This window comes from Mytilus edulis, chromosome 4, assembly GCF_963676685.1.
Source record: "Mytilus edulis chromosome 4, xbMytEdul2.2, whole genome shotgun sequence".
In the NCBI taxonomy this organism is placed as follows: Eukaryota; Metazoa; Mollusca; class Bivalvia; order Mytilida; family Mytilidae; genus Mytilus; species Mytilus edulis.
The window spans coordinates 92,166,879-92,190,108 of NC_092347.1; the positions used below are offsets into that span (position 1 = coordinate 92,166,879).

The 23,230-nt window shown below is 31.3% G+C and overlaps 2 protein-coding genes across 3 annotated transcripts; one reads left to right on the top strand and one right to left on the bottom strand.

Annotated features, from left to right (window-relative positions):
* Positions 1-152: 152 nt before the first annotated feature.
* LOC139521053 (nicotinamide riboside kinase 1-like) lies at positions 153-11,694 on the top strand. Of its 2 annotated transcripts, none has more exons than XM_071314286.1 (8): positions 153-439; positions 5,227-5,278; positions 5,922-6,012; positions 6,695-6,752; positions 7,329-7,455; positions 7,921-7,992; positions 9,498-9,601; positions 11,403-11,694. In XM_071314286.1, exons 1-8 carry the CDS (start codon positions 370-372, stop codon positions 11,483-11,485), a joined length of 657 nt encoding a protein of 218 aa, XP_071170387.1. In that variant the 5' UTR covers positions 153-369; the 3' UTR covers positions 11,486-11,694. The 2 variants fall into 2 exon arrangements, with proteins under 2 accessions (XP_071170387.1, XP_071170386.1); XM_071314285.1 differs by having other exon boundaries at positions 154-420.
* Positions 11,695-14,473: 2,779 nt separating this feature from the next.
* Positions 14,474-21,221, bottom strand: LOC139521054 (uncharacterized). Its single transcript, XM_071314288.1, has 4 exons — positions 21,131-21,221; positions 20,172-20,311; positions 16,358-16,577; positions 14,474-14,820 (listed from the first exon to the last, which is right to left on the bottom strand). The coding sequence occupies exons 1-4, from the start codon at positions 21,152-21,154 to the stop codon at positions 14,701-14,703; spliced, it is 504 nt and encodes a 167-aa protein (XP_071170389.1). The 5' UTR covers positions 21,155-21,221; the 3' UTR covers positions 14,474-14,700.
* Between the last annotated feature and the right edge of the window lie 2,009 nt (positions 21,222-23,230).

Sequence of the window (23,230 nt, forward strand, 5' to 3'; positions counted from 1 at the left end):
TTGTTTTGCTTATTTCTAAGGTCAGTATGAAATGAGAACATTTATTATCTACTTATTTTAAAATTTCATCTGGTATAATCTGTGTTATCTTAGATAAATAAACAATATATATCTTGATGTAAGTTTCGTTTTATTCAATATAATTTTATTCTAGAAAATTCAACATGGACGACGAAAACAAGAAAATAGAAAATGGGAATGAATTAAATGAGAATTTGGCCTCAAATGACAATGATAGTTCACAAAACTGTGCAGTTGAACGCAAAATAACCCAAACTGACCATCTAAATAAACAATTGTTGAATGCATTCCTTGAAAGATTGAACACGAAGACAGAAAACGTACAAGACAAGGAAGGGGAGACAACTGATGTTGAATGGGTGGAAAATACAGCTGGTGAAACAGATGAAATTACCAGTAGTAAGAAGCAAATGTCAGGGTATTTTTTTTCACATCATACCCATTCTTAGTATGAGTAGGGTGTTTAGCAGTTATCCTAATCCCTTCATTGATTCAGAGCAATAGTATCATCATGAGGCAGACCTGTCAGTGGACGATCTATAGACGGTATCAGGTCTTGTTCGCTCCAAAAACACATAATCCTACATGTTTGCACGCCACACATTTGCCTCCTGGTTCAGTTTGTATTCAAATACTCAGAACTCCAGATAAGCTGCATATTTGTGTGATCACGCAATAAAAATAATTAAAAACCCAATGCAATTGCCCATTACCCAATTAATTCAAAGGAAAACCCGATTATATGCCAAAACTATGAGTTCTTAACGCTTTTACTCGCTATCGTTTGCGTTATTACCCTTATCTGATTACAGTCGTAGCGTAAATCTATTTTATAATAATTATAATTGGAAATGTCCTATCGTTCTAAAAATAGAGCCCTGCATCAAGTAGCTGAAATGGGTCCCTGTTGGAATTTTCCGTTGCTCAACAGGTACACGTGAATATGAAAACTTTTCGATTCTTCTCAGCGTTTATCCAATTAGCGTGTGTCATGTTTTTCGAATTGCTCCGGACTTATCTTAACATACATTTTTTTTTACCTACCATAAAAATGTCGGATTATTCATATCCGACTAGACGGATTAAGACATCCATAAAAATAAGTCTCTACCCGTACTGTACATTGATTTAAAACGAAAGTAAATGTCCGCATGTTTTTATCTTCTTTTTGATAACTTAGGGAAAGTTATGATAATAACAAAACTCAGCTAGTGTTTTTATGAAGCATCCATCAAACGCACATGCGTGTTTGCATACCTTCACGAGAACATTGCTAGAAAGATAAACACGGGGTTACGTCAAAAACGAAACCAGTTGGAAAAAGTGAAAGGTATATCTCAAATCTGGGAACTACTTATTATTTTTTTTTTAAAAGTAGGTCCTGGCAAATAGGTGAAAGTACTGGCAAAACTTTCTTACAGCACCTAAATTTCACATGAAAATCTAAACACTTAGCCGGCCCACGCCTACCCCAACTAAACTGTAGGGTGATCATATGAGATCCAGAAAGGTAATTAGTTACTGTCCAACTATATATATATATATATAGTGACACCAGCTGCAGTTTATATAAGTTGTGAGAAAATAAAAAAACTGGAAGAACATTTAAAACAGGACATAAATAAAATGTACAATTGCTCGTCAGTGAAAAAACTAAATAAAACAGCTAGCACATATTTAAAATGGAAAAACATCTGAGGTTGATATAATGTGATTATAGGTGTCATACCAACAATTAAAAGTCCCTATCTGTTCAACCAAATTTTGCAATTTTCACAGCTTTCTAAATATTTTACCTTAAGTTAAACTTAAAGAAACTAGGTGTATCCTGAATTGTACAGGTGTCACCTTTCTGCATGCCAATTTTCAACATACATTCAAAATCATATAAGAAAGAAGAGAGCTTCCGAAAGGAGGTACCACTAAAAATAACCCCTGGTTTTCTGGAAATCTTAAATTAGTATACTATGGAGCGCATTAATCCTCAATTTTTAATGCAAACTCATAGACAGGTAAATTTTGGCTCAAAATGGTCTTAATACATTTCTCTTTCAACAAAACTTTCATTTCTGCAAATTTGTTGGTAAGTTTAGGTGAACAATGACATCAAATGCACTATTTTTTGTCCGAGTAGGCCTACTTTCACCGTTCTAAATTTGAGGGAGTAATTGGTGGTATGACACCTTATAACATGCCTGATTATTCAATATTGTGTTGATGAAAAAACCCAATACATAAAGGAGCTTAGTGGTTAAAAGCCCAATTTGATATTTGCTTGAGGGGTGAACAGAAATTGATAATGCAATTAAAAATCTTTATCACCCAATTACGTAAAAGAATGGTGGGTAAAAACCCCAATTTGTGAATTCTTATCTGGAGCTCTGAATACTTGTTAAATTGTTAGTTGGTGGTTTTTTTAGCATGTTTAGATGTACACGAATGATTTATATATATATATATCAAAATGTTTATATTTTCATGAATAAAACTTTGTAACATTCATAATAAATCATTCATAACAAACATTTCAAGATATGTGTATAAAGTCTGTTTAATTTCATCCATTTACAAGTTGAAAAACTATGTAAATAATTGACAAATTGGGGAAGTCTGTAAACATGTACATCATAATTAATGTACATGTTTTCAGAGACAAAATTGAAAAAAGCTTTGAAAATGAAATGTCTATCATCTTTTCACAATTAAAATGTTGTTGTTTCTACAATGTATGGACAATGCTTCAAATGATATATATTGCCTTTGTATGTAAATCATAATATTACAAGTGAAGTATTTTTTAAAAGAACTAGAAATATATGAGCACTCAGGTAATAGTGATGGTAACTACCGAACACCGCCGAACTCCCCAAAACATTATTATTTTGTCTTTTTATGCCCCACCTACGATAGTAGAGGGGCATTATGTTTTCTGGTCTGTGCGTCTGTCCGTCCGTCTGTCCGTTTGTTCGTCCGTCTGTCCCGCCTCAGGTTAAAGTTTTTGGTCAAGGTAGTTTTTGATGAAACTGAAGTCCAATCAACTTGAAACTTAGTACATATGTTCCTTATGATATGATCTTTCTAATTTTAAAGACAAATTAAACTTTTGACCCCTATTTCACGGTCCATTGAACATAGAAAATGAAAGTGCGAGTTTCAGGTTAAAGTTTTTGGTCAAGGTAGTTTTTGATGAAGTTGAAGTCCAATCAACTTGAAACTCAGTACAAATGTTCCCTATGATATGATCTTTTTAATTTTAATGCCTAATTATATTTTTTACCCATTTTCACGGTCCATTGAACATAGAAAATGATAGTGCGAGTGGGGCATCCGTGTACTTTGGACACATTCTTGTTTCGTTATAAATGTGAACTGAATATAGCATTTAAGTTATTAATTCAACAAATCCGAAGAGTAAGAGTCCACATATCTACAGAAAAGAGAAAAGGAGAGTCTATAACACCACACTTTTTGAGCTCCACAGACCACCATGGACACCTCAAATATATTTTTTTCCATTTTTTCCTCTTCTTTCTCTTCTATAAAATAGTTGTACAATGTACCAATAATAAGAAAAAGAAAAAACTTGAAAATATAACCGATGAACAGAGATCGAGGATACTTGAACTGATTACTAATTATGAATATATTTGAATTTATTGCGAACCCTATCCTAGTTTTCCATAGATTCACCTGCAAGTTACCTGTCCATTTAAACTTTTGGCAGTTCTATTGTCCCATCTAACAAATACAACAGGTATTGTTCTCTGTGTAGTTTATTCACTCAGACCTTTAAATTTCTTCTAGGAGAAATATATCACTCATTAATTAATCTACCTGAGTAAAAAATTGAACTGTCAATGAAGAAAAAATACTTATACCAATACTAAGTAAGGACTCACAAAACTGCATGTGGTGTTGTATTTATTCGATACCTGGAGTAACTCGTTTTTAATGTGTTCAATATTACATTTGTAATACTGATTCGAAAATTAAAAGTTGATTTCTGATCAAATATTCAATATTTTTGTGTGTTTGATAAATAAAAAATTGAATATTATTATTTTTAAATTAAGGTCTTCATAAACATAAGTCTATAAATGAACAACAACAAAAACATGTAAATTCATTGGAAAATACTAAAAAATGTGTCTGAAATAAACTTTTTAGTATTAAACCAGATTTTATATTGAACAGATTGAAAATATATTAATGATAATATTGAATAAATACAATATTGCATACAGTTTATGTGAGTTATTAGAAGTATTTCAATAAAAAAGAAGATAATTTTTTGGTCAGGTAAATTAATCAATGAGTGATATATTTCTCCTAGAAGAAATTTAAAGGTCCCAGTGAATAAACTACACAGAGAACAATACCTGTTGTATTTGTTAGATGGGACAATAGGATTTACAAAAGTTTAAATGGACAGGTAACTTGCAGGTGAATCTATGGAAAACTAAGATAGGGATAACGTTCGCAATAAAGCTTTATAACACACACAATGTTATCTGGAAAGTGATGAATCCGGAGATGTTTTTTCATTATATTGATTATATTGATTGTCAGCTTTAACATAAAAATGATGCCCATAAAAAATCTAAAAATTGATTAAATATCTGTAATTTAATTTATTTTATCCTTTTATTGTCATGATTGTATAATATCACAGTTTTTGTTAGTGGTTGGTAGTTTTTGGGGTGTTCGGTGGTGAAAAGACCCACCCATACTAATACCACATACATGTACAAAATCTATCAAGGATGAGATTTTGACGAATCATAAGTCCTTCATGACTTCAATGAACATAACATTGAACAGAAAATCTAATCTATTGGAAGAAAAGTTACTACCAGCTATCTCACCATGAATTGGACTGGCCGTTACATTGATATAAGGATAAATGGATGTAATATGAATACCAATGAGCTAAAGACAACTTTACACCAAAGTTCTAATAAAGTGGATGTATGACAATCCTATGCACCTGAAGTAGATAACAATTAAAAGAAGATATCTATATTTGCCTTTCAGAATCTGTAAACTGCAAGAAGTGTCTTTTGGGGTAAATAATTATTACATTTGGTGTTTTTAATGCTGAGAACAGATGATATGTTAGTATGTAAAATGTACATTTTGTATTTCTCTTTTAATCTCTCATTATTAATTAACCTAAGACTTTATAGATTAGACTTTTTTTTGCAGGTCTTAAAAATGGAATTAAGCTGAACAATGTTTTTATTATTGGCATCTCAGGGTAAGTTGAACAAGATTTGATAAAAGTTTTATGATGTGTATGAAAAAAATTGACATACATGTATTAAATGGGGTAAAAAAATAAGGGAAGTAAGTCAAAAACACAAATTAAGATTGTATACTTTTTTCATAAAACGTGTTGGCTTACAAGCCTAAAAATATGTCTTCCTCAGAATTTATTTGAATTTATGTGGGTTGTTATGTCTATTTCAGGCAAATTTTACTGATAGAACAACATTTTCACTGGCCTGGACTTTCAGGCTTGGGGTTCATTATGAGACTGTTACTAAAACAATATTCAAAATGGTTTAAGATTACAATATTATGTTTGTTATTGTTTGGTTTTATGACTGTAAGCGCGAGCATGATCAGTGTCCATTCTCTGTTAATATTTTATAGGCTAGCTGCATTCAGAAAATCAAGCAAATTGTGGAATAATAGAGTAACAATATACAAGATATATGCTTATTGTATGTACATGCAGATTTCATTAGATTTATGTAAATACTCAATAAATCTGTATAGCTTTTTAAATATTTTTATTATGAGTTTTCCTTGAATGTAAATTTCTTTTTCCTTTGAAATCTTCTATTCATGTAGATGTATGTTTCAGACCATCTAACAGTGGAAATTATATGTTTCAGACCATCTAACAGTGGAAAGACTTCATTAACATCATGTTTAAAGAAATCACTGCCAGGTTCAGCTCATATATGTCAAGACGACTATTTCCATGTAAGAATCATAGTACTAACATGAGAATAAAACATATATTTATTGTACCCCTAATCCAAAGGAGAGTAGGTATACTGGTTTACATATCCAACCATCCTTCCTTTCTTTTGGCAGCTGCTGTCCATTCATCTCCTTTGAAATAGTTGTCATAGTTTTCCCAGAAACTACAAATTAGAGGTACAATGTTTTAAAATTTTGAAACAAGCTTCTTGTGTACATGCTATGTACCTTGTGATGTGTATCACATCCTTCACTAATTATCCACTGATATTTAGCAAGGGTATCATTTGATTGTAATAGCACTGTTCCTAGTTATACATAAATATATGTTAGTATTTTCTGTAGATGGAGTATGAGGGACTTTCAAAGAAAGACATATTGACTGTGGGGTTGGTATTTCAACCTGGTGATATTTTCTTAGACATGACTTTCTAAATATAAGAAAACAATTCTTCAAAATATAATTTGCATTATGGTCTAGAGATGATGGCAATTATTAGCAAATACATGCAAATTGCAGGAAAAGCTACCAAACAAAGTATATACTGCCAGAAAGACTATTTAACAGAAAGATGATATGATATATACTGGAAAGGTGTTAAAATATTTAGAGGACCAAAATGACTAATAAAACAAACCTTTAAATCTGTACTGCCTTATGGTCAGTTTGTATGTTTTTCAGCCTCCAGGTGATGACCGTTTAACTTGGATACCAGAAGTCCAGCACCATAATTGGGAAGGTAAGTAATTTAATATGTATTCATAATTGATACCACAGTTAAAAGCTTGCACTTGTGAATAAGAGGAGACTGGAAGTATGTAACAATGAAAGAGCTGCCAAATAACACAAAATATCCATCTAAAGTTTCCTATGATCACAGTGTACTAACTAACCAGAGATGATAGAGTATAGATAAATACTTCTTTATCTTGTAAGAGATTTAAACACAATGAAAGCAAAGAAAAACTTTAAATGGCATCCTTGTAAATAATGTTAGTAACTTACAAAATCGCATTTTATTTTTTCTATAGTTCATTCAACCTCAGTATACCCGGTAATTCTACCTCAAAATATTCATTTTTGTAAGTCTTGTAAAAAATTCTGAAAAACTATTGCTTTTGAGAATAGTCATCTCAGAATGACCGACTGTGCAAGGGCTGTAAAGCCAGTCAAGGGTTGTTAAACACTTCCATCATCAGAATCTTTTACATAAAATAAATCCCTAATAATTACTTTGATCATCAGGTAATAGTAATCACTGACATACATGTAACTAATTGTAAGATAAATTGAATGCATGTTTCTTTGATTGTAGTGTTTTCTTCATTAGACATGGATTCTATGGTCAGAGATGTAAAAAAAATAAAAGAAATCTTTATGGAAGAAGTTCAAGATAAACCTTCTATTTTACTGGTAGAAGGTTTCACTATATTTAATTATGGGTAAATATATAATATATTTGATGAAGTTAAGATTGATAAACTGACAACATTGATGGTAAAGCACAGTTTTTTCCCAAATAATTGTAATTTTAGATCATCTAATTAAAATTATATCCTTTAATTGCTCCCGTTCTGATATGTCACGCATCAAGGCCTTGAGTGACATATCAGAACGGTAGCAAATTAGCAATTAAAGATTTAATTTTAATTAGATTGAATTTTAGATTGTCTTACATTTGTATGAATGACATAACATTTTTCATTGATAAATTGACACAGATAAATGATGACATTGCTGCATTGTTACATTTCATTTCCTAATATTATTGAGTATCATGTCCGGACTGATTTTAAAAAAATGTTAGTAAATCAAAGGGATTATATATGGACTATCATATTGTGTTATGAATTTGGTCTACCACAAATGTAATAAGGTTAATTATTTTTATATTTCTTTTATTTTAGTCCATTAAATGAATTGTTTGATAAAAGATATTTTCTTGTTACATCAAAAGAAACATGTCAACAAAGAAGATTGTAAGTAGTATTTTTGTATTTAAAGCAGGATTGTAATGTAAAAGTAAAATGATAGCTTTGTACACAATATTGTACTGTTTTCAATGCATAAAAGGAGATTTTACATTGCTGGCAGATATAGTACTAGCTTGAATAAAAATATGTTTTTTATGCCCCCGTCGTATTGGAGGGGGCATAAGTTTTGCCTGTGTCCGTCTGTATGTCTCAAAATTGGTTTCCATTTCTAACTTAAATGTGCTTCAACCAAATGTTATGAAACCTATACACATTGCTTTTTTCCTCAAAACACAGATCAAGTTTAAATTTGAATAGCTTCACTTGTTACCAATCTAGAGTTATGTCCCTTTACAAATGGAAAAATTGCTGGTTCTTTAACTTCGTTTGCCTCAATGAATTATTATGAAACTTATACACAATGAATGCTTATAACCAGTCAGGAGCCTGAAATTTAGTACTTGCTGTTGGTGGCTGTATATATCATATTTGATCATTGTTGATAGTTTTGTTCTTAAATCAGACACTTAGTTTTCTCATTTGAATTGTTTTTCATTTGTCATTTGGGCCTTTTATAACCGACTATGCAGTTTAGGTTTTGCTTATTGTTTGAAAGTCATATAGTTGTTAACTTGTATGTCATATGGTCTCTTAAGCTTGTGGAGAGTTGTCTCCCATATTACATTTTATTTCTTATTATCCTGATCACATTTTAAAATTCAAGTGTTCAAGTTAATGCAAATTTTTAAATGATCTATGTTTGTCTGTCATATGGCTTGACTTATTTACTGTGATGAGTTTATTTTTTTCTATTGGTCAAGGTTTAATTTTAGGATTTGATTTGTTCATCAGAGCTATGGATGTTAGGTCAATAATATTGGACAAATTATGTCATATTTTGACTGATATTACAGAGCCTTTTGGAACCTAAATTTTGATATATTACTTTGTTCTCATCAGAGGGCCATTTAAAGAAAGAAATAAACTTTCCATTTAGGAGATATCTGTATTATATTTTAAGCTCCGACGGCATCAATTGGGGATTTGATGGTCGCAAATTTAGTTTACTGGCGACGCGTTAGCGGAGACAGTAAACGGGTATTTGCGACCATCAAATCCCAAATTGATGCCGTCGGAGCTTAAAATACAATATTGTTATCTCCATTCTAATGAAACTGACAGAAAACAACGTTAAAACATGTATTTAAAATCTGTCATATGCCGTCTGCGCTTACACGTATGTCCTTTAGCATCAATTGTCAATTGATGCCATGTAAGAAAGTGACGTTATCCAATCAAAATGAACGTTACAAACGTTGTTGCATTAGAATAAAAATTAGTTATTGCCACACTTCATGGGATCAAAACTTAAAGCTCTTCTATACTACCTGTTAGTTTTCCTTTCCTGTGGACCTACACCATTTACTTTTATGTTTTTGTCTTTGTGTAAATTTAATCATGTCAAATTAAGCATCAATTGAGCATAATCACTTTTTAGTTCTTTATTGCAGAACAAGAGATTATGATCCTCCCGATGTTCCAGGATATTTTGACAAAGTTGTTTGGCCTCATTATAAACAGACTTACAGTGAAATAACTGAAAGAGTTGATATAAGTGAGTTTAATACAAATATTTACAAAGTAAATAGGAATCAGCCTGTCTGTCCATCTGTTCAGAATAATTTTTTTTTTATTCACTATAACCTATTTAGAATACTTGATCATAATGTGAAGGATTTGTTTAGTTAATCTTGAATTCTAAATTATGCTCCTTTTACCATAGAAATATTTTTACCTTTTTTAGCTCACCTGGGCCCAAAGGGCCCCATGTGAGCTTATGCAATCACTTGGCATCTGTCGTCCATCATTGTCATCTTTTTGTCATTGTTTTAAACTATTTAAAAAATGTTCTCCTCTGAAACTACTGGGGCAAATACCTTCAAACTTTAACTAAATGTTCCTTAGGCGTATCTTGTTTATAAATTGTATCCGAAGTTTTGATCCCTCAACAAACATGGCTGCCATGGCTAAAAATAGAACATAGTGGTCAAATACAGTTTTTGGCTTATATCTTAAAAGCTAAAGCTTTTAGAGCAAATCTTCTCCTCTAAAACTACTGGGCCAAATACCTTCAAACTTTAAATCAATGTTCCTTAGGGTATCTAGTTTGTAAATTGTATCCGAAGTTTTGATCCATAGACAAACATGGCTGCCAAGGTTAAAAGTATAACATAGGGGTCAAATGCAGTTTTTGGCTTATATCTCTGAAACTAAAGCATTTAGAGCAAATCTGACATGGGGTTAAATTGTTTCAATGGTTATGATGTATCAGCCTTGAAATTTTCAGACGAATCAAACAAAAAATTGTTGGGTTACTGCCACAAAATTGGTAGTTTTAAGGAAATTTTGCAGTTTTTATGTCCCATTTATGGGCATTATGTTTTCTGGTCTGTGCATCCGTCTGTTCGTTCGTCCGTCCCTCCGTCTGTTCTTCCATCCGTCTGTCCCGCTTCAGGTTAAAGTTTTTGGTCGAGGTAGTTTTTGATGAAGTTGAAGTCCAATCAACTTGAAACATTGTACACATGTTCCCTATGATATGATCTTTCAAATTTTAATGCCAAATTAGATATTCCCCCCCATTTTTACGGTCCACTGAACATAGAAAATGATAGTGTGTATGGGGCATCTGTATACTGGGGACACATTCTTGTTTGTTATTATCTTGAATATTATTATAGATAGATATAAACTGTAAACAGCAATTATGTTCCGCAAAGTAAGATCTACAAAAAAGTTAATATGTCCAAAATTGTCAATTGACCCCTTAAGGAGTTATTGACCTTTAAAGAAATTTTACACAAGTTATTTGTTTTTTAACTTTAAAAATCTTTTCAAATGAATCTAGTATAAATTTTGTATTTAATTCCTTGTACGTCAAGAAACATAGACACTATGGCTAAAATGGAACATATGGTTAAAATGCATTTATTTGTTTTTGAAGAAAATATGACAGCTACAATGAACATTTAAATGGCATTTTTAAGCCACTCATTAATATATATTGAAAAGCAAAAATAATCATTGATGAAAGATTTAACCCAATATTAAGAGGTGAGTGATTCAGGCTCTTGAGGTCTGTTTTTGCATCCAAAGTGTCAAAAGGTGAGGTAAGGCAGATTTAAAATGCTAGAGCACATTATAGTACTCTCCCCTTAAATATAATAAATCTATTTATTCTGTACTGTCCTATATGTGCTTGTAACTTTGATTTCAAAATATAGGCTAATTTTCATATATTTGATTAAGATCAAAAGGTAAATTTTTGAAACCCAAATCTGAAACATTGCACTAAAAATGTAAATTAAAGCACTATATCATTATTACTAAAAATATTGTCATACATGTATCTATTTCAGATTTTATTAAAGAAGGCATGAGCAAAGAAGAAATATATACCCAAGTGAAAAATGATATTGACATTTATCTGAAATCGTTATGATGCTGCAATAATTAAACTATAGTACTGTAGTTGTCCACAAAGTCAATCATGATTCTAAAACTCATCTGCTAATTGGAAAGATGTTGTACATCAAGGAGAAGCAATGTGATAGTTTATGTTTTTTTATATACATTTACAACTTGCGTTGATTTATGTTTATTCAATTATTCATGCACTTTTCCATGACTGTATTAAACATTATTATCACATGATGTTATTCATCTCATCTCCTTCACAAACTTTTCAAGAATATTCTGTTTTATTGCCTCCAAACTTATGAGCCGTTTGATCTTAAAATAGCTGTAATTATTTACCAACATTGAAGCGTATTGCTGACATAAGTAGTGACCACATCAGTAGAGTTGTTTCCCTTTATTCTAATTTGTATTTGCCAAGATGCATTTTTATTTTTTTCTGATTTGTGGGTCGGTCTGATCTTTCTGATACGTTTCAACTCTGACAGGTACATGGTTGAATGTAAAAGTAAGATGTAGTGTGACAAAAATTAGACAACTCTCCACAAGAGACCAAATAGATATAGGTTAACACTCTGGGTCACTGCATGAACAACCTTCAAAAATGAGCAAAACCCATACTTGTAGTAAGCCATGAAAGACCTAGAAATAATAGATCTTCAACGTTTCAAATGAGAAAATTAATAACCTGATTTATGAACAAAATTATAAACAAAAACATGATATAGATCTACAGCGAAAAACTGAAACCACTGAATTGCAGGCTCGCTTCACTTGGGACAGGAACATACAGAATGAGACAGGTTAAAAATGTTTTCTGAATCCCCGCCACAAATATGAATTTTCATAGATTAAAAAATGTCGACTTGTATGTATATACTTTTCTATTAGGTCCAATTTACAGAAACCCTTATACTATATAGTGTATAATACAATTGATATTTCATCATTTTATCCACTTGTGAGCTTTAATGATATTTTTCTTTGGCAACTTTGTTCAATATGGCCAAATATATCAGAGAATCAAAGTGAAATCTCTGCATCTTAAGCCCTCAAGGCAAGATTCAGTCATAATCAGTTAAGCAGGCAAGACATTTTAGCATGTGTACCCTGGTTAATAGAAGACAACTAGATGACTAGTAAAGGTATTTACTACTTCTGTTCATTATTGAAGAATCATCAAAAGCTTTTTAAATGAAGAACAGCAATAAACCTTCTTTCAAGGATATACACCTTATATTTTTTCTTTGATAATTTTATAGTAATAGGGATTGGTAAACTAATTTTTTCGTTACAAAATAAGTTGCAAAGTACACTTTTTCAGCTGGCTTGGCTCTAAAAGCCTAGTTAAAATTTACTAATGGATTTGTAATAGTCTTTTAATACTATAATTTTATCCATGGGTCTTTTCTATGCATCATTACAATGTCAATGTAAATTATCTTAACTTGGCCATATGTATCAACAATGCTGCAAGAAACTTATTAAATATAACTCACTTTATTACAGACAATTTTGGATGTGGATCCAGGGGTGACCCACCAACAAGGCAACATTATGGACGGGACTTGGAAAAGTTCTATGTATTAAAACTTGTACATGTATTTAGCACCAATAGACCAGGAGACACCTGTACATACCCAAATTGGTTTCCCTTTCTATTTCTTTAGTTTTCCTCAACCAAATTTTATGAAACTTAAACACAATGCTTATTAATACAAAACACAGATCATATATGAATTTTGGTGGTTTCACTTTTACAAATCTAGAGTTATGCCCCTTTACAAATGGAAAAATTACGGAATTGTTTGTTTCCTTTAACTTTAGTTTGCCTAAACTAAACTTTATGAATCTTATACACAATGTTTATTTCCACAATACACATCAATATAAAAAAGATGTGGTATGATTGCCAACGAGACAACCCTCTCCACAAGCGACCAAATGACACAGAAATTAAGTTTGAATTAAGAAAGTATCAATTTTACTGTTCTTCAGTTATGTCCCTTTATAATGTTGTATGGAAGCGAGGGCAGCATCTGAGTCAAATGGACACATTCCCCATTTATTTTCTTCTTTTGTCATATGTATATAGTGTTCTCCTCCAGGACCTGATCATGTGTATAATAACACCATGATACAATGGTATTATATTTGTTATATCATGTTGCTGTCTAAATAGGTCTTATAACATGGAGTGGTGAATGCCTCAAAGAGAACAGAAAACAACCCAAGGCCACCAATGGGTCTTTTCTTATTTATGATAAAATCCCACAACCAGAGGCAGGCATCAGCTAGCCCCATTACATAATGTATCTTAGTTCAGTGAAATAGACAACACATTAAACTCCCGAAGATACAAATGAACTAACAATTGTATAAGCACACAAGACTAGCATAGCAAGAGCTTCTTGGCCTTGGACAGGTTAAAAAATGTGGCATGGTTAAACATATTTTAGGAAATCCCAACCCTTCCCTATACATGTAGTCTTATAACTGAATTCATTGTAAATGAATTATTTAAGATATATAGGTTGTTTTCCACATTAGTGCTATTTTAAAATACTGTAGAGAATATTGTTGAAATTGAAAAAAGAAAAAATCTCCAAATTACAAACACCATGACTAATAGCAACACAAGTAATAAGTATATTACTATTATTCATACCCATAGCCAGGGGGGTTCAGGGGGTTCGGACGAACCCCCCCCCCCCCCCCCCCCCCCCCCCTTGAAATTTGATAAGCACTGTTAAAGTCAACGTTTTGTTCAAATTGTGACTGTTCACGAGTCCAACGAACCCCCCCTTGGAAATTCCTGGCTACGGGCCTGTTATTTGTTGGTGTAACAAACATTGTGTATTATTTATTATAAAAGTATTAATTACCATTACTGAATATTAATCAGTAAAATGTGATACTTTTGCAATACAGCACTTTATTTCCAATTTTCACACCTATGGAGAAAATAAATATTATTCTGTACTTATTGGATAGAAAAGCAGATCAGCAAATATTGATAAAAGCTGATGTAACATTTTTATTAGATTCTGTGATTACTTTAAATTTTAATGTGTACATTTTTGAAGTATTTATTTAATCAATCATAAATTGATCAAATCAAATAAAAATGTTCCACTTATATAATGTCATTTGCATTGAATCTTTTTTCTGTCCTTTCAGTTGATGAATTTCAATTTATATGGGAAGAACATGATCGTTGAATCCTAAATCTCTCTGTTATCAATTATATCCTTTCCAAGCATATGAGGAAACAATTCCCATATCTTTATATATCGATGAATGAACACGTCGGTCACTGTCAACTATTTTCTCTTTGTTTACTTTCGTCATTCTTCCTAACTGAAAAAGACAAGAATGGATTACAATTGTATTATATGTCTCTGGTAAAAGTAAACCAATTATAGGTCAAAGTACGGTCTTCCACACAGAGCCTTGTTCTAAAATTACACTCACATGAAAAATGTGGACTCAGTTATTTATTAAAGAAGAGGATGTTGCAATAAATAATATGGTTACCTGATGTTCATTCAAATATGAACCGCATTTATAACTACTTAGGAATTTTTGTAAGAACCCAAAAGTTGACTAGGACAAAGAAATATGTACGGCTACCATAATTCTCATGTCCTTTAGTAAATCCAATTTTGAGTTTTGCAAGATGAATAAATTCGCAGCCACGTCCAGTCCTTATTGGCTATTATAAATTGGTCCATACAGTATACATGATATCTCTAGTCTAGTAGGGAGAGTGCAATGCTCTCTGCTTTTTTTAAAACCCGTAGAAACAACCATGGGAATGGTCCGTAGCCTTTTCAGAAGAAAAATTTTCTGCCATAATTCAACGTATTCTCTTTTCTGTTGGTTATTAAATTTACTTCCCCCCAGCTAAATTTCTCAGAGACGTGCTATAAAATATGCCTCTGCTTTGTAGATATTTACTCATGGAATTATTGCTCTCGTCCTGAATATGCTTGAAATATTTGCTACTGTGTTCAGGCAAAAAACAATTTTATAAATCAACCAATGTTCAGGGGAGGCTTATATCTGAATCAAATATTTGTTCCGTGTATAGAAGTCTTGAAAACAAACACTATTATCAATTAAATAATTATATAAATTAAGTATTTTAAACACCTTCAACAGACATAATCATAAGCTGTAAAATTCATATTTCCCGATTGGACCTAAATTCTCATATTTTAAACACACTTAGACGTAAGGTGTTCAAGTTACAAATATTACAGAAAAAAAAACAATTAACAATGCATAAACTAGTGCTAATGTATTTCGTGCATATGAATATTAATTATACACATTTTAAAAAGCATACAAGATACATATGCTATATAGGTTAAAAGATCTTAAAACTATACGAACCATAGTTGAAGTAGAGAAAGTTTCATAGTGTTCACGGTAAAAACAAAACCAGTTGCTTGAAACTATGAGGCCCGCATTTAGTAAACAATATGGTATTTATGGAGATTTTGAAACATTTCAGGACCTCCATAATTCGATTCAGTAAGGATATCCTGAAATTGATTTTAGATATTAATATCTGAAGTTGATTTAAAGATATCATAATATCAAACGGTGGAGGTCCTGAAATATGGCAGGTGGTCCTCAAAGAATTATGGATATTCTGAATCGTAGGATGGAGGTCCTGAAATGTTTTAGGATATATCCTGAAATAAAATATTTGGATATCCTTAAATACAATATTTGGATACCCTTAAATACAATATCTTTTATACAAAATCTGCACCTCGTATGGAAATATTTTCTTTAGCAATCTAAATGAACCAAAAAGATTTTAAAAAGTGCTTTATACCAGAGACATATAATACATAATGTATTATATGTCTCTGTTTATACGAACCATTTCTGATATTTCATCATCAGACATCTTTTTTCCTGTTCGTTCATAGTATCTTTCTTTGTATTCTTTTATTTTATAAAGTCTATCAACAGTTTGTTCTATTTCATAATCTGTCATTTTCTGATGTCCCATTCCAAATTCTGGCTTCAGAATTGTTCCCCATGGCATTTTAGGCTTCGGGGGACGCACTGACGATCGCTGAGATGACATTGTAGATGTTCTGAAATAAAGATCTAATAGAGATAACGCCTGAAATACTTTCCGCAGTCCCTTTATGAAAGAGAAATTCACCTTTCGAATACAGTTGGAATGGTTATACTGTTGAATTAATTATCTTTGGCCATATGATATGGAAAATATGTCTCTTCTCTTCTTTCGTTTTAAGAAGATGTTAGCAAATCTTTGCTCAAGTTTTAAGTTAGAATCTTGCTTTAAATCTCCACAAAAAATGATGAATAAAAAACCCTCGACTTATTACAGTCATTCTAATTACTTATTGAAAGTAAAGAATAACTTTGTAAAGTACACGTACTTTGTTTGTTCTTGTTTTTAGGGAACAATAAAATTATAACTACCTTCGTTTAATCACAGAGAGAATATGTTTCAATTATGCTGACGAGACGACAGATTTTCCAAAGTTACATGTCGAGATTACAGATTTGTATAGAAAAGCTGTAGATCCTTCAACTTGTTTTATCATAATCAATTAATCGGATAAAGAACTACGAAGAGTATTGAACTTATAATTTTGTAAATGCGCTTTACATGTTTGTTTCTTATCGATTGCTTATATTGATTTCCCCCTAATTCTTTGGCATGATTATGAAGGTTCAACAATTTTCAATATAATTTTCAGTCAGATGAGCTGATAAAAACTTTCAAAGATATTAAATATCCGTCAGAACTGCATTGATTTGTTAGTAAATAATATTGTAATTTACTTGTGTTTTACTGTCACTTTTCATTAGTAATGTTTCAATTTCCTGGCAACATAAATATTTGGAGGACTCCTACGAAACAACTAGCTTACTTTAATCCATATAAGCACGGATTAAATTCAATACATGTACATATAAAAAATCTTTCAATATAAAACAATGTATATAAGGCTTTTATTGCCTTTCCAACTATTTTTAAATGCGAATTTCGAGAACCAGAAAAGTTGGCATTATTTCCACCATTAGCAATGTTAATTGTTCATTCTAGCTTTTGAAATTCAATTAGTATATAGTATTATTGTTCCGATTACTGAAGTAAATATGCAAGATTTTATTTAGATTAAAAACTTAAAAAACATACATATAGTATCCCTCAAGTTATAATGTTTCCACGTTAACGTGTTTGTGAACACGATGTACAGAATAACATCCATGTAAAATTTATTTTCCAAATATCTGCATACGTGTGCATTATTAAATAAGAAAAACTCTTACATGACCCAAATTTCCTTCAATTCAATATTCTTGCAAACATTCTGAACTTACCAAAGTGGTTCGACTAAACTACGATCCGTTAAGTTATAGTATATTTATTTTCAATTTTAACTATTGTATATAAGTATACTTATAAGATTTACCTTGGGGTACAACATATAAATCCTATAATTTAATTCATTGGTATTTTATATGAAGTTTCCAGCATAGAAATAATCCACCTGTCACTCAACCGTTGCTGGCCAAAAAATGTTTGATTTAAAATGTTGATCGATTTTGTTGTTTGTTTGCGCATGTATTTCACAAATGACTTAATTCATATACAAAAGTTGTAAATGCAATTCATTTCATATGCTATCGAGCTTTCTTTTTAAACGAATGACAATTTTACGATATAGAACATTTAAACGACACCTTAGAATTATAAATTAAGTCGGTTTTCTATAGAATGTAGACCAAACATAAATAAAATTTAAACTTCCGAACAATATGAGTTTGTAATGTGTCTAAATGGTTAGATAAGCGAGCTCTACGCATGGGTCTTGTTCTGATTCGTTCTCATTCTTATGTAACATAAATTTTGCTGTCAGTCTGTCATATGCTGTACGTACAATGTACTATACAGTAGAATTTCTTACATATGGCAAAACTGAACAAAATTGATAAAAAAAAAAGTAATCATAATAGTTGATAATTTCAGTTTACCTAGTATAACCTTAAGGTACTATATATATCTTGTGTGGTAATGATTTTATTTGGCTTTTCACTTTCTGTTAAGTTGTATTATTTTATTGTGGAATATGACAGTTGTTATCCATTCGTTTGATGTGTTTGGACTTTTGATTTTGCCTTTTGATTTTTGATTTTCCTTTTTGAATTTTCCTCGGAGTTCAGTATTTTTGTGTTTTTACTTTTTTTATACATATCTTTAATCCAAATAACCATTTGATGGAATGATTCTTCCGCAAATATGTTCTTAATTGATAATGTTTTTTTCCACAGATAATACGACAAGAATGTGCAAATTCTAAGTACTGTGTTCTTTATATAATCAAAGTCTTCAAAAGTCTTCCCTGTCCGAAAGTGAAAAAAGTGAAAAAAACCAGCCTAGCAGAAATTGACAATAACAGTCGATATGGGCGTTTTGATTTGTATCCGAATCCAGTGGCACCAAAAACAATTGCTTTTTCAATATGTCCAATTTATTTAACAAATTAGGACCCTCTATTTGTATGAAAATGAGAATGGAGAATCAGCATATTTTAACTGCCCCCAATATTATATTATACAAATATAGCCTTTGTATAAAGAAGTATATTGACTGAGGGTATTGATGAAGATAGATACTTAGTATTTGTATATATTCCGCCGTATAAATCGATTTTCTACAACAGTACGATGAAAATGTAAACAGATGTTGAGTAATAAAATTGAAAAAAAAACTTTCTTTCAGGAAAATAACAAGATATTGTATGGAACCAGATCAATCTAAAATTCAATACTATATAAATATCTAAATTTAGAGGTTCCAAAATTGCTACAGAATCAGTGACTAAAAATCAATTAAAATAGGGAAATATCAAAAATTGTATAAGAACAAATATGCAGTAGCATAATAGCATTTCTGTGTATATACTGTCATTTAACAATACTATTGAACATGTTCAACAATTGTTTTATTATTTCGATATTGTAAAAGATGAACGTTGATAAACTTGAAAGGCTTCTGAATCCGTGAACAATGTAACAACACTTGTATCCATTCTCTTCAGTTGAAGTTTAAAAGGATGAAACTGTTTTGGTGTCAAATCAACTCACCATAGATATACTAGGACTAACATTTTGTAAGTCAGACGAGCTGTAAAAGCTTTATATTGAATAGATCGATTAGGGCGTTTTGTTTTGTATCCGAATCCGGTGGAACCAACAATAATTGCGTTTACGCTAAAACATGACGACTATAACTGCTTTTCCAATATCTTCAATTTACTTAACAAAATAAAACGTCTACAGACTGACACAAAAGACTTTTCAGAGACGCTTGAATAAAAAAAGGATATGAAAGAAAAAAATGCAAGTTAGAGGATTTATTGTTGATATTTATTATAATCATGTTTATGTCATCCCTAATCAGAATAGGTTTGCTAAAAATGTAAGATTTTACATTGTATTAGTAATAGGAACAACCGAAAAACACATTAAATAAAATAATATGAGCTGAAATAATTAAATCATATTGATAATGTATGTAACACCCATGGCATAAAGGAGTCCGTGCTCCAAGCGTCTGTGTCGGATAAAAACAAGCTTTAAAAAGTATATATATATATATATCAACGTTTTGTGTATAAAAAATAATCATTCTATTCGAAAATGCTTACCTTTTATATTTCCTCTTAAACAGACATTCGGACAACAGTGATGTTACATCATCTACGCTTTCATCTGTTACACTTTCTATGTAGATAGGATTGTTCCCTAATGTAACACGACTTGATAGTGAATCTGTAACTTCTATTGCCTGTAAATATCATAAACATAGATATTTCAGAAAATCGTGATTCGGGTATGCATATTTTCAATTTCTTATAAATGTTTAATGGTGTCAAAGATTTGCAGAAATTTTCTGTTTCTCGTGTGTCGTTTTAACAGTAGAAATAGTGTCTGTGTCGTTAGCTATATATCTATAGACAGCAAGAGCGAAAAGATTAGCAGGTGACTGATGGATCAACGTAAAGCTATACAAGACACAACCATGTACAACGAGAGAAAAAGGAAAACAGTGAAAAGAGACAATCGGATATACCCATGTCTTCGCGCCAATACTGTTATAGCGAACTTCGGCTTGTAGTTACTTAAACACTAATACATCTACTCCTTGAGACCTGGATTTTATTCTCTCTCAAATACTGGGAAGTTCTAAGCTCTCTCATTTTTGCTGTATTCAATGATACAATTTAAAGGCAATTTAGTAACAACGTATTCGGAATATACTGTTTATAACTGCAATCTAAATGATCACTAAGCGCACAACTATATATAGATCTGTATGAAGACGCTATAGTCAGTCACCGAAATCTTTGTGAGAGGTCCTGGGAGCTGGCACATGACAATATTTCTACATACATGTAGTATAATTATCTATTCTGATATATTGCTGAATTGCACTGTATCCTTCAATGTAAACAATATAGTGCGTGCATAAGTAGCCAAATCGGATAATCTAAAAGTTTGACTTGTTTATACCGGAATATCTCACAAAAAAGTAGTTTTGATCAAGAAAGATGTCCAAATTAAGCCAGTGTTAATTTTTTTTTGGACTGTTAAGTAAATTTCTTACCTTGGAACTGAAACAACTGAACATTTGTCAAAATTTTCAAACGCCAAACATTGAACTTATCAATTAGTGACTATCAGTTAAACAAAGTTACGGTTAATAATTTGATACTTATTCCATTGTTGGGTTTCAGATGGTATCTTTAATTGTTATTAAATGTGAGGCATTGTACCCAGTTTACGCAACCCTTTAACCCGTGTATGTTTACCACTTAAATGATGTGTTTAAATGTAATAAAGGTTAACACATTAACACTGTATTGTCCTGGTTGTCAATGGCTCAGATTGCCATTGCCAGACATCTTACATCCATATAATTTGTGCAAAGATAACTCAATTGAGTTCTCTAGGCAATGGCAGTCTTAATCAAAACCAAAGATTGACTTGTGCCTCTTTTCTCTTTTTTCATATGTTATCGATGTTGTCAAGGTATATTTGTTCCGCCTAACAGAAGTTCCACAGGGCAACTTTCTAAGTAAAAAGGGTATAAACAGATTTGTAATTTCCCAAACCAATTCTTTGAACGTTGATCATGAGCGCAATGCCAAAATAATAAATGAAATTTTCACCTTTACTTTATGTAGATATATCTGAAACTTTGATGAAATTTTGTATGCAACGATAACATATCGAAATGAATATGGTTATCGAAAAACTTAAACTTGCATGTAACTTTTCAACTTTCTGAGATATAGCAAATCAATAGTCCTAATAATAGCTAGCTATACATTCAAGTAAAAATGTATAGAATGACGTAAATATCACATTTTAAAAAAAAATAGTTAATAGTACTCAGTTTTACAGATATGTATAAAAGGAATCCAACTGTTCAAATGCAGTTTGCACATACATTGTGAAAACTATTTGACAAAACTTTATAACAAACTAGATCGGAAACTATTACTTCACTTAGTCTTTCAGAGGGATCAATAGCAATACATGTAGATACATTGTTGTAGATGTTTAATGGCAATCCATATGTGACAAATAATCTTCTAAGACATTATCTTTATCATTACAAGATAACTGCAAATGAATAATTAACTATTTGTTTATAGAAAAAAAAATCTCTTATGAGATATGAATGAAATAAACATCACAAGCAGGTCAACATTTATTATATAACTTTAGAAATAATAGAAACATTTGTTCTTAAACAACATAAGAATTGGACATACCGGTACCTTCGGACAATTCGATATTTGGCTATTATAACTAAGAAAGTTACGTTGACATAGCATCTGCGCGTACTGCTCACAGGCACTTGTCTCAGAAATTTTTTTTCCTATATACCTTTGTATTAGGAAATTTTTTTCTGAGACAAGTGCCTGTGGTACTGCTATATAAGCTTGAACAAGATGGCTCGCCAAAATAGGAATGTCTTCATAATAGGTGTCAGTCGATGCCGGCCTGTCTCAACATCAACAGCGATGCCTTATGCCATCATATGTAGGCATGCCTCATATGTATAATGCAACCAGCTATCTCCCTAAAGTGGAAAGGTTTAGTTTCTACTCTCAAAGAAGTCGCTCTTTTGTTGAGAGTCAGAGAGAAGCACAAAGATGGACCATGTAATACCGATATCAACATCCTATTTTTTTTTATTACAATAAGATAAAATATACAATATATGGTGGATGACCCGGGCATCCTGGTACTTCTCGCATACTGAAATGTTAGAATTTTGTAGCGAATATGGGCACTAGCTCCATTCTATTTTATTTCGATCCCTACTTTTCTTTTTTAATTGATTTATGTTCAGATGATACCTGAACACAAAATATTACATTAAGGACACTTAGTGTTTGAGATCTGAACTTTAACATAAAACATACATGTCAATGTATCACCAAAGTAAGTTAAGAGTGATACTTTTTATATGAGAGACTGTTGTGTTGAACCATCGTATACATAAATATCAGATTATCAGATTATTTGTCAGATTTGTTTTTATTCTCATAGATATAAATCAAATCAAATCTGTATTCAAATCAAATATATTTTATTGTCAATTAAAGACGCCCATTACAGGCAGAATAATCACAAGTTAAATTTGGTACAAATGATTACAAAATGATTACAATGATTTGAATACAATTAAATT

Coding starts and splice junctions, on each gene's coding strand:
- LOC139521053 (XM_071314285.1), top strand. CDS start 165: ATGGACGACGAAAACAAGAAAATAGAAAATGGGAATGAATTAAATGAG. Junction 421..5,226: donor AACAGATGAAATTACCAGTA/GTAAGAAGCAAA, acceptor TTTTTTTTGCAG/GTCTTAAAAATGGAATTAAG. Junction 6,013..6,694: donor GTCAAGACGACTATTTCCAT/GTAAGAATCATA, acceptor TATGTTTTTCAG/CCTCCAGGTGATGACCGTTT.
- LOC139521054 (XM_071314288.1), bottom strand. CDS start 21,154: ATGTTCAGTTGTTTCAGTTCCAAG. Junction 20,312..21,130: donor TCAGTTGTTTCAGTTCCAAG/GTAAGAAATTTA, acceptor TGATATTTACAG/GCAATAGAAGTTACAGATTC. Junction 16,578..20,171: donor TTTAAGAGGAAATATAAAAG/GTAAGCATTTTC, acceptor TCTTTATTTCAG/AACATCTACAATGTCATCTC.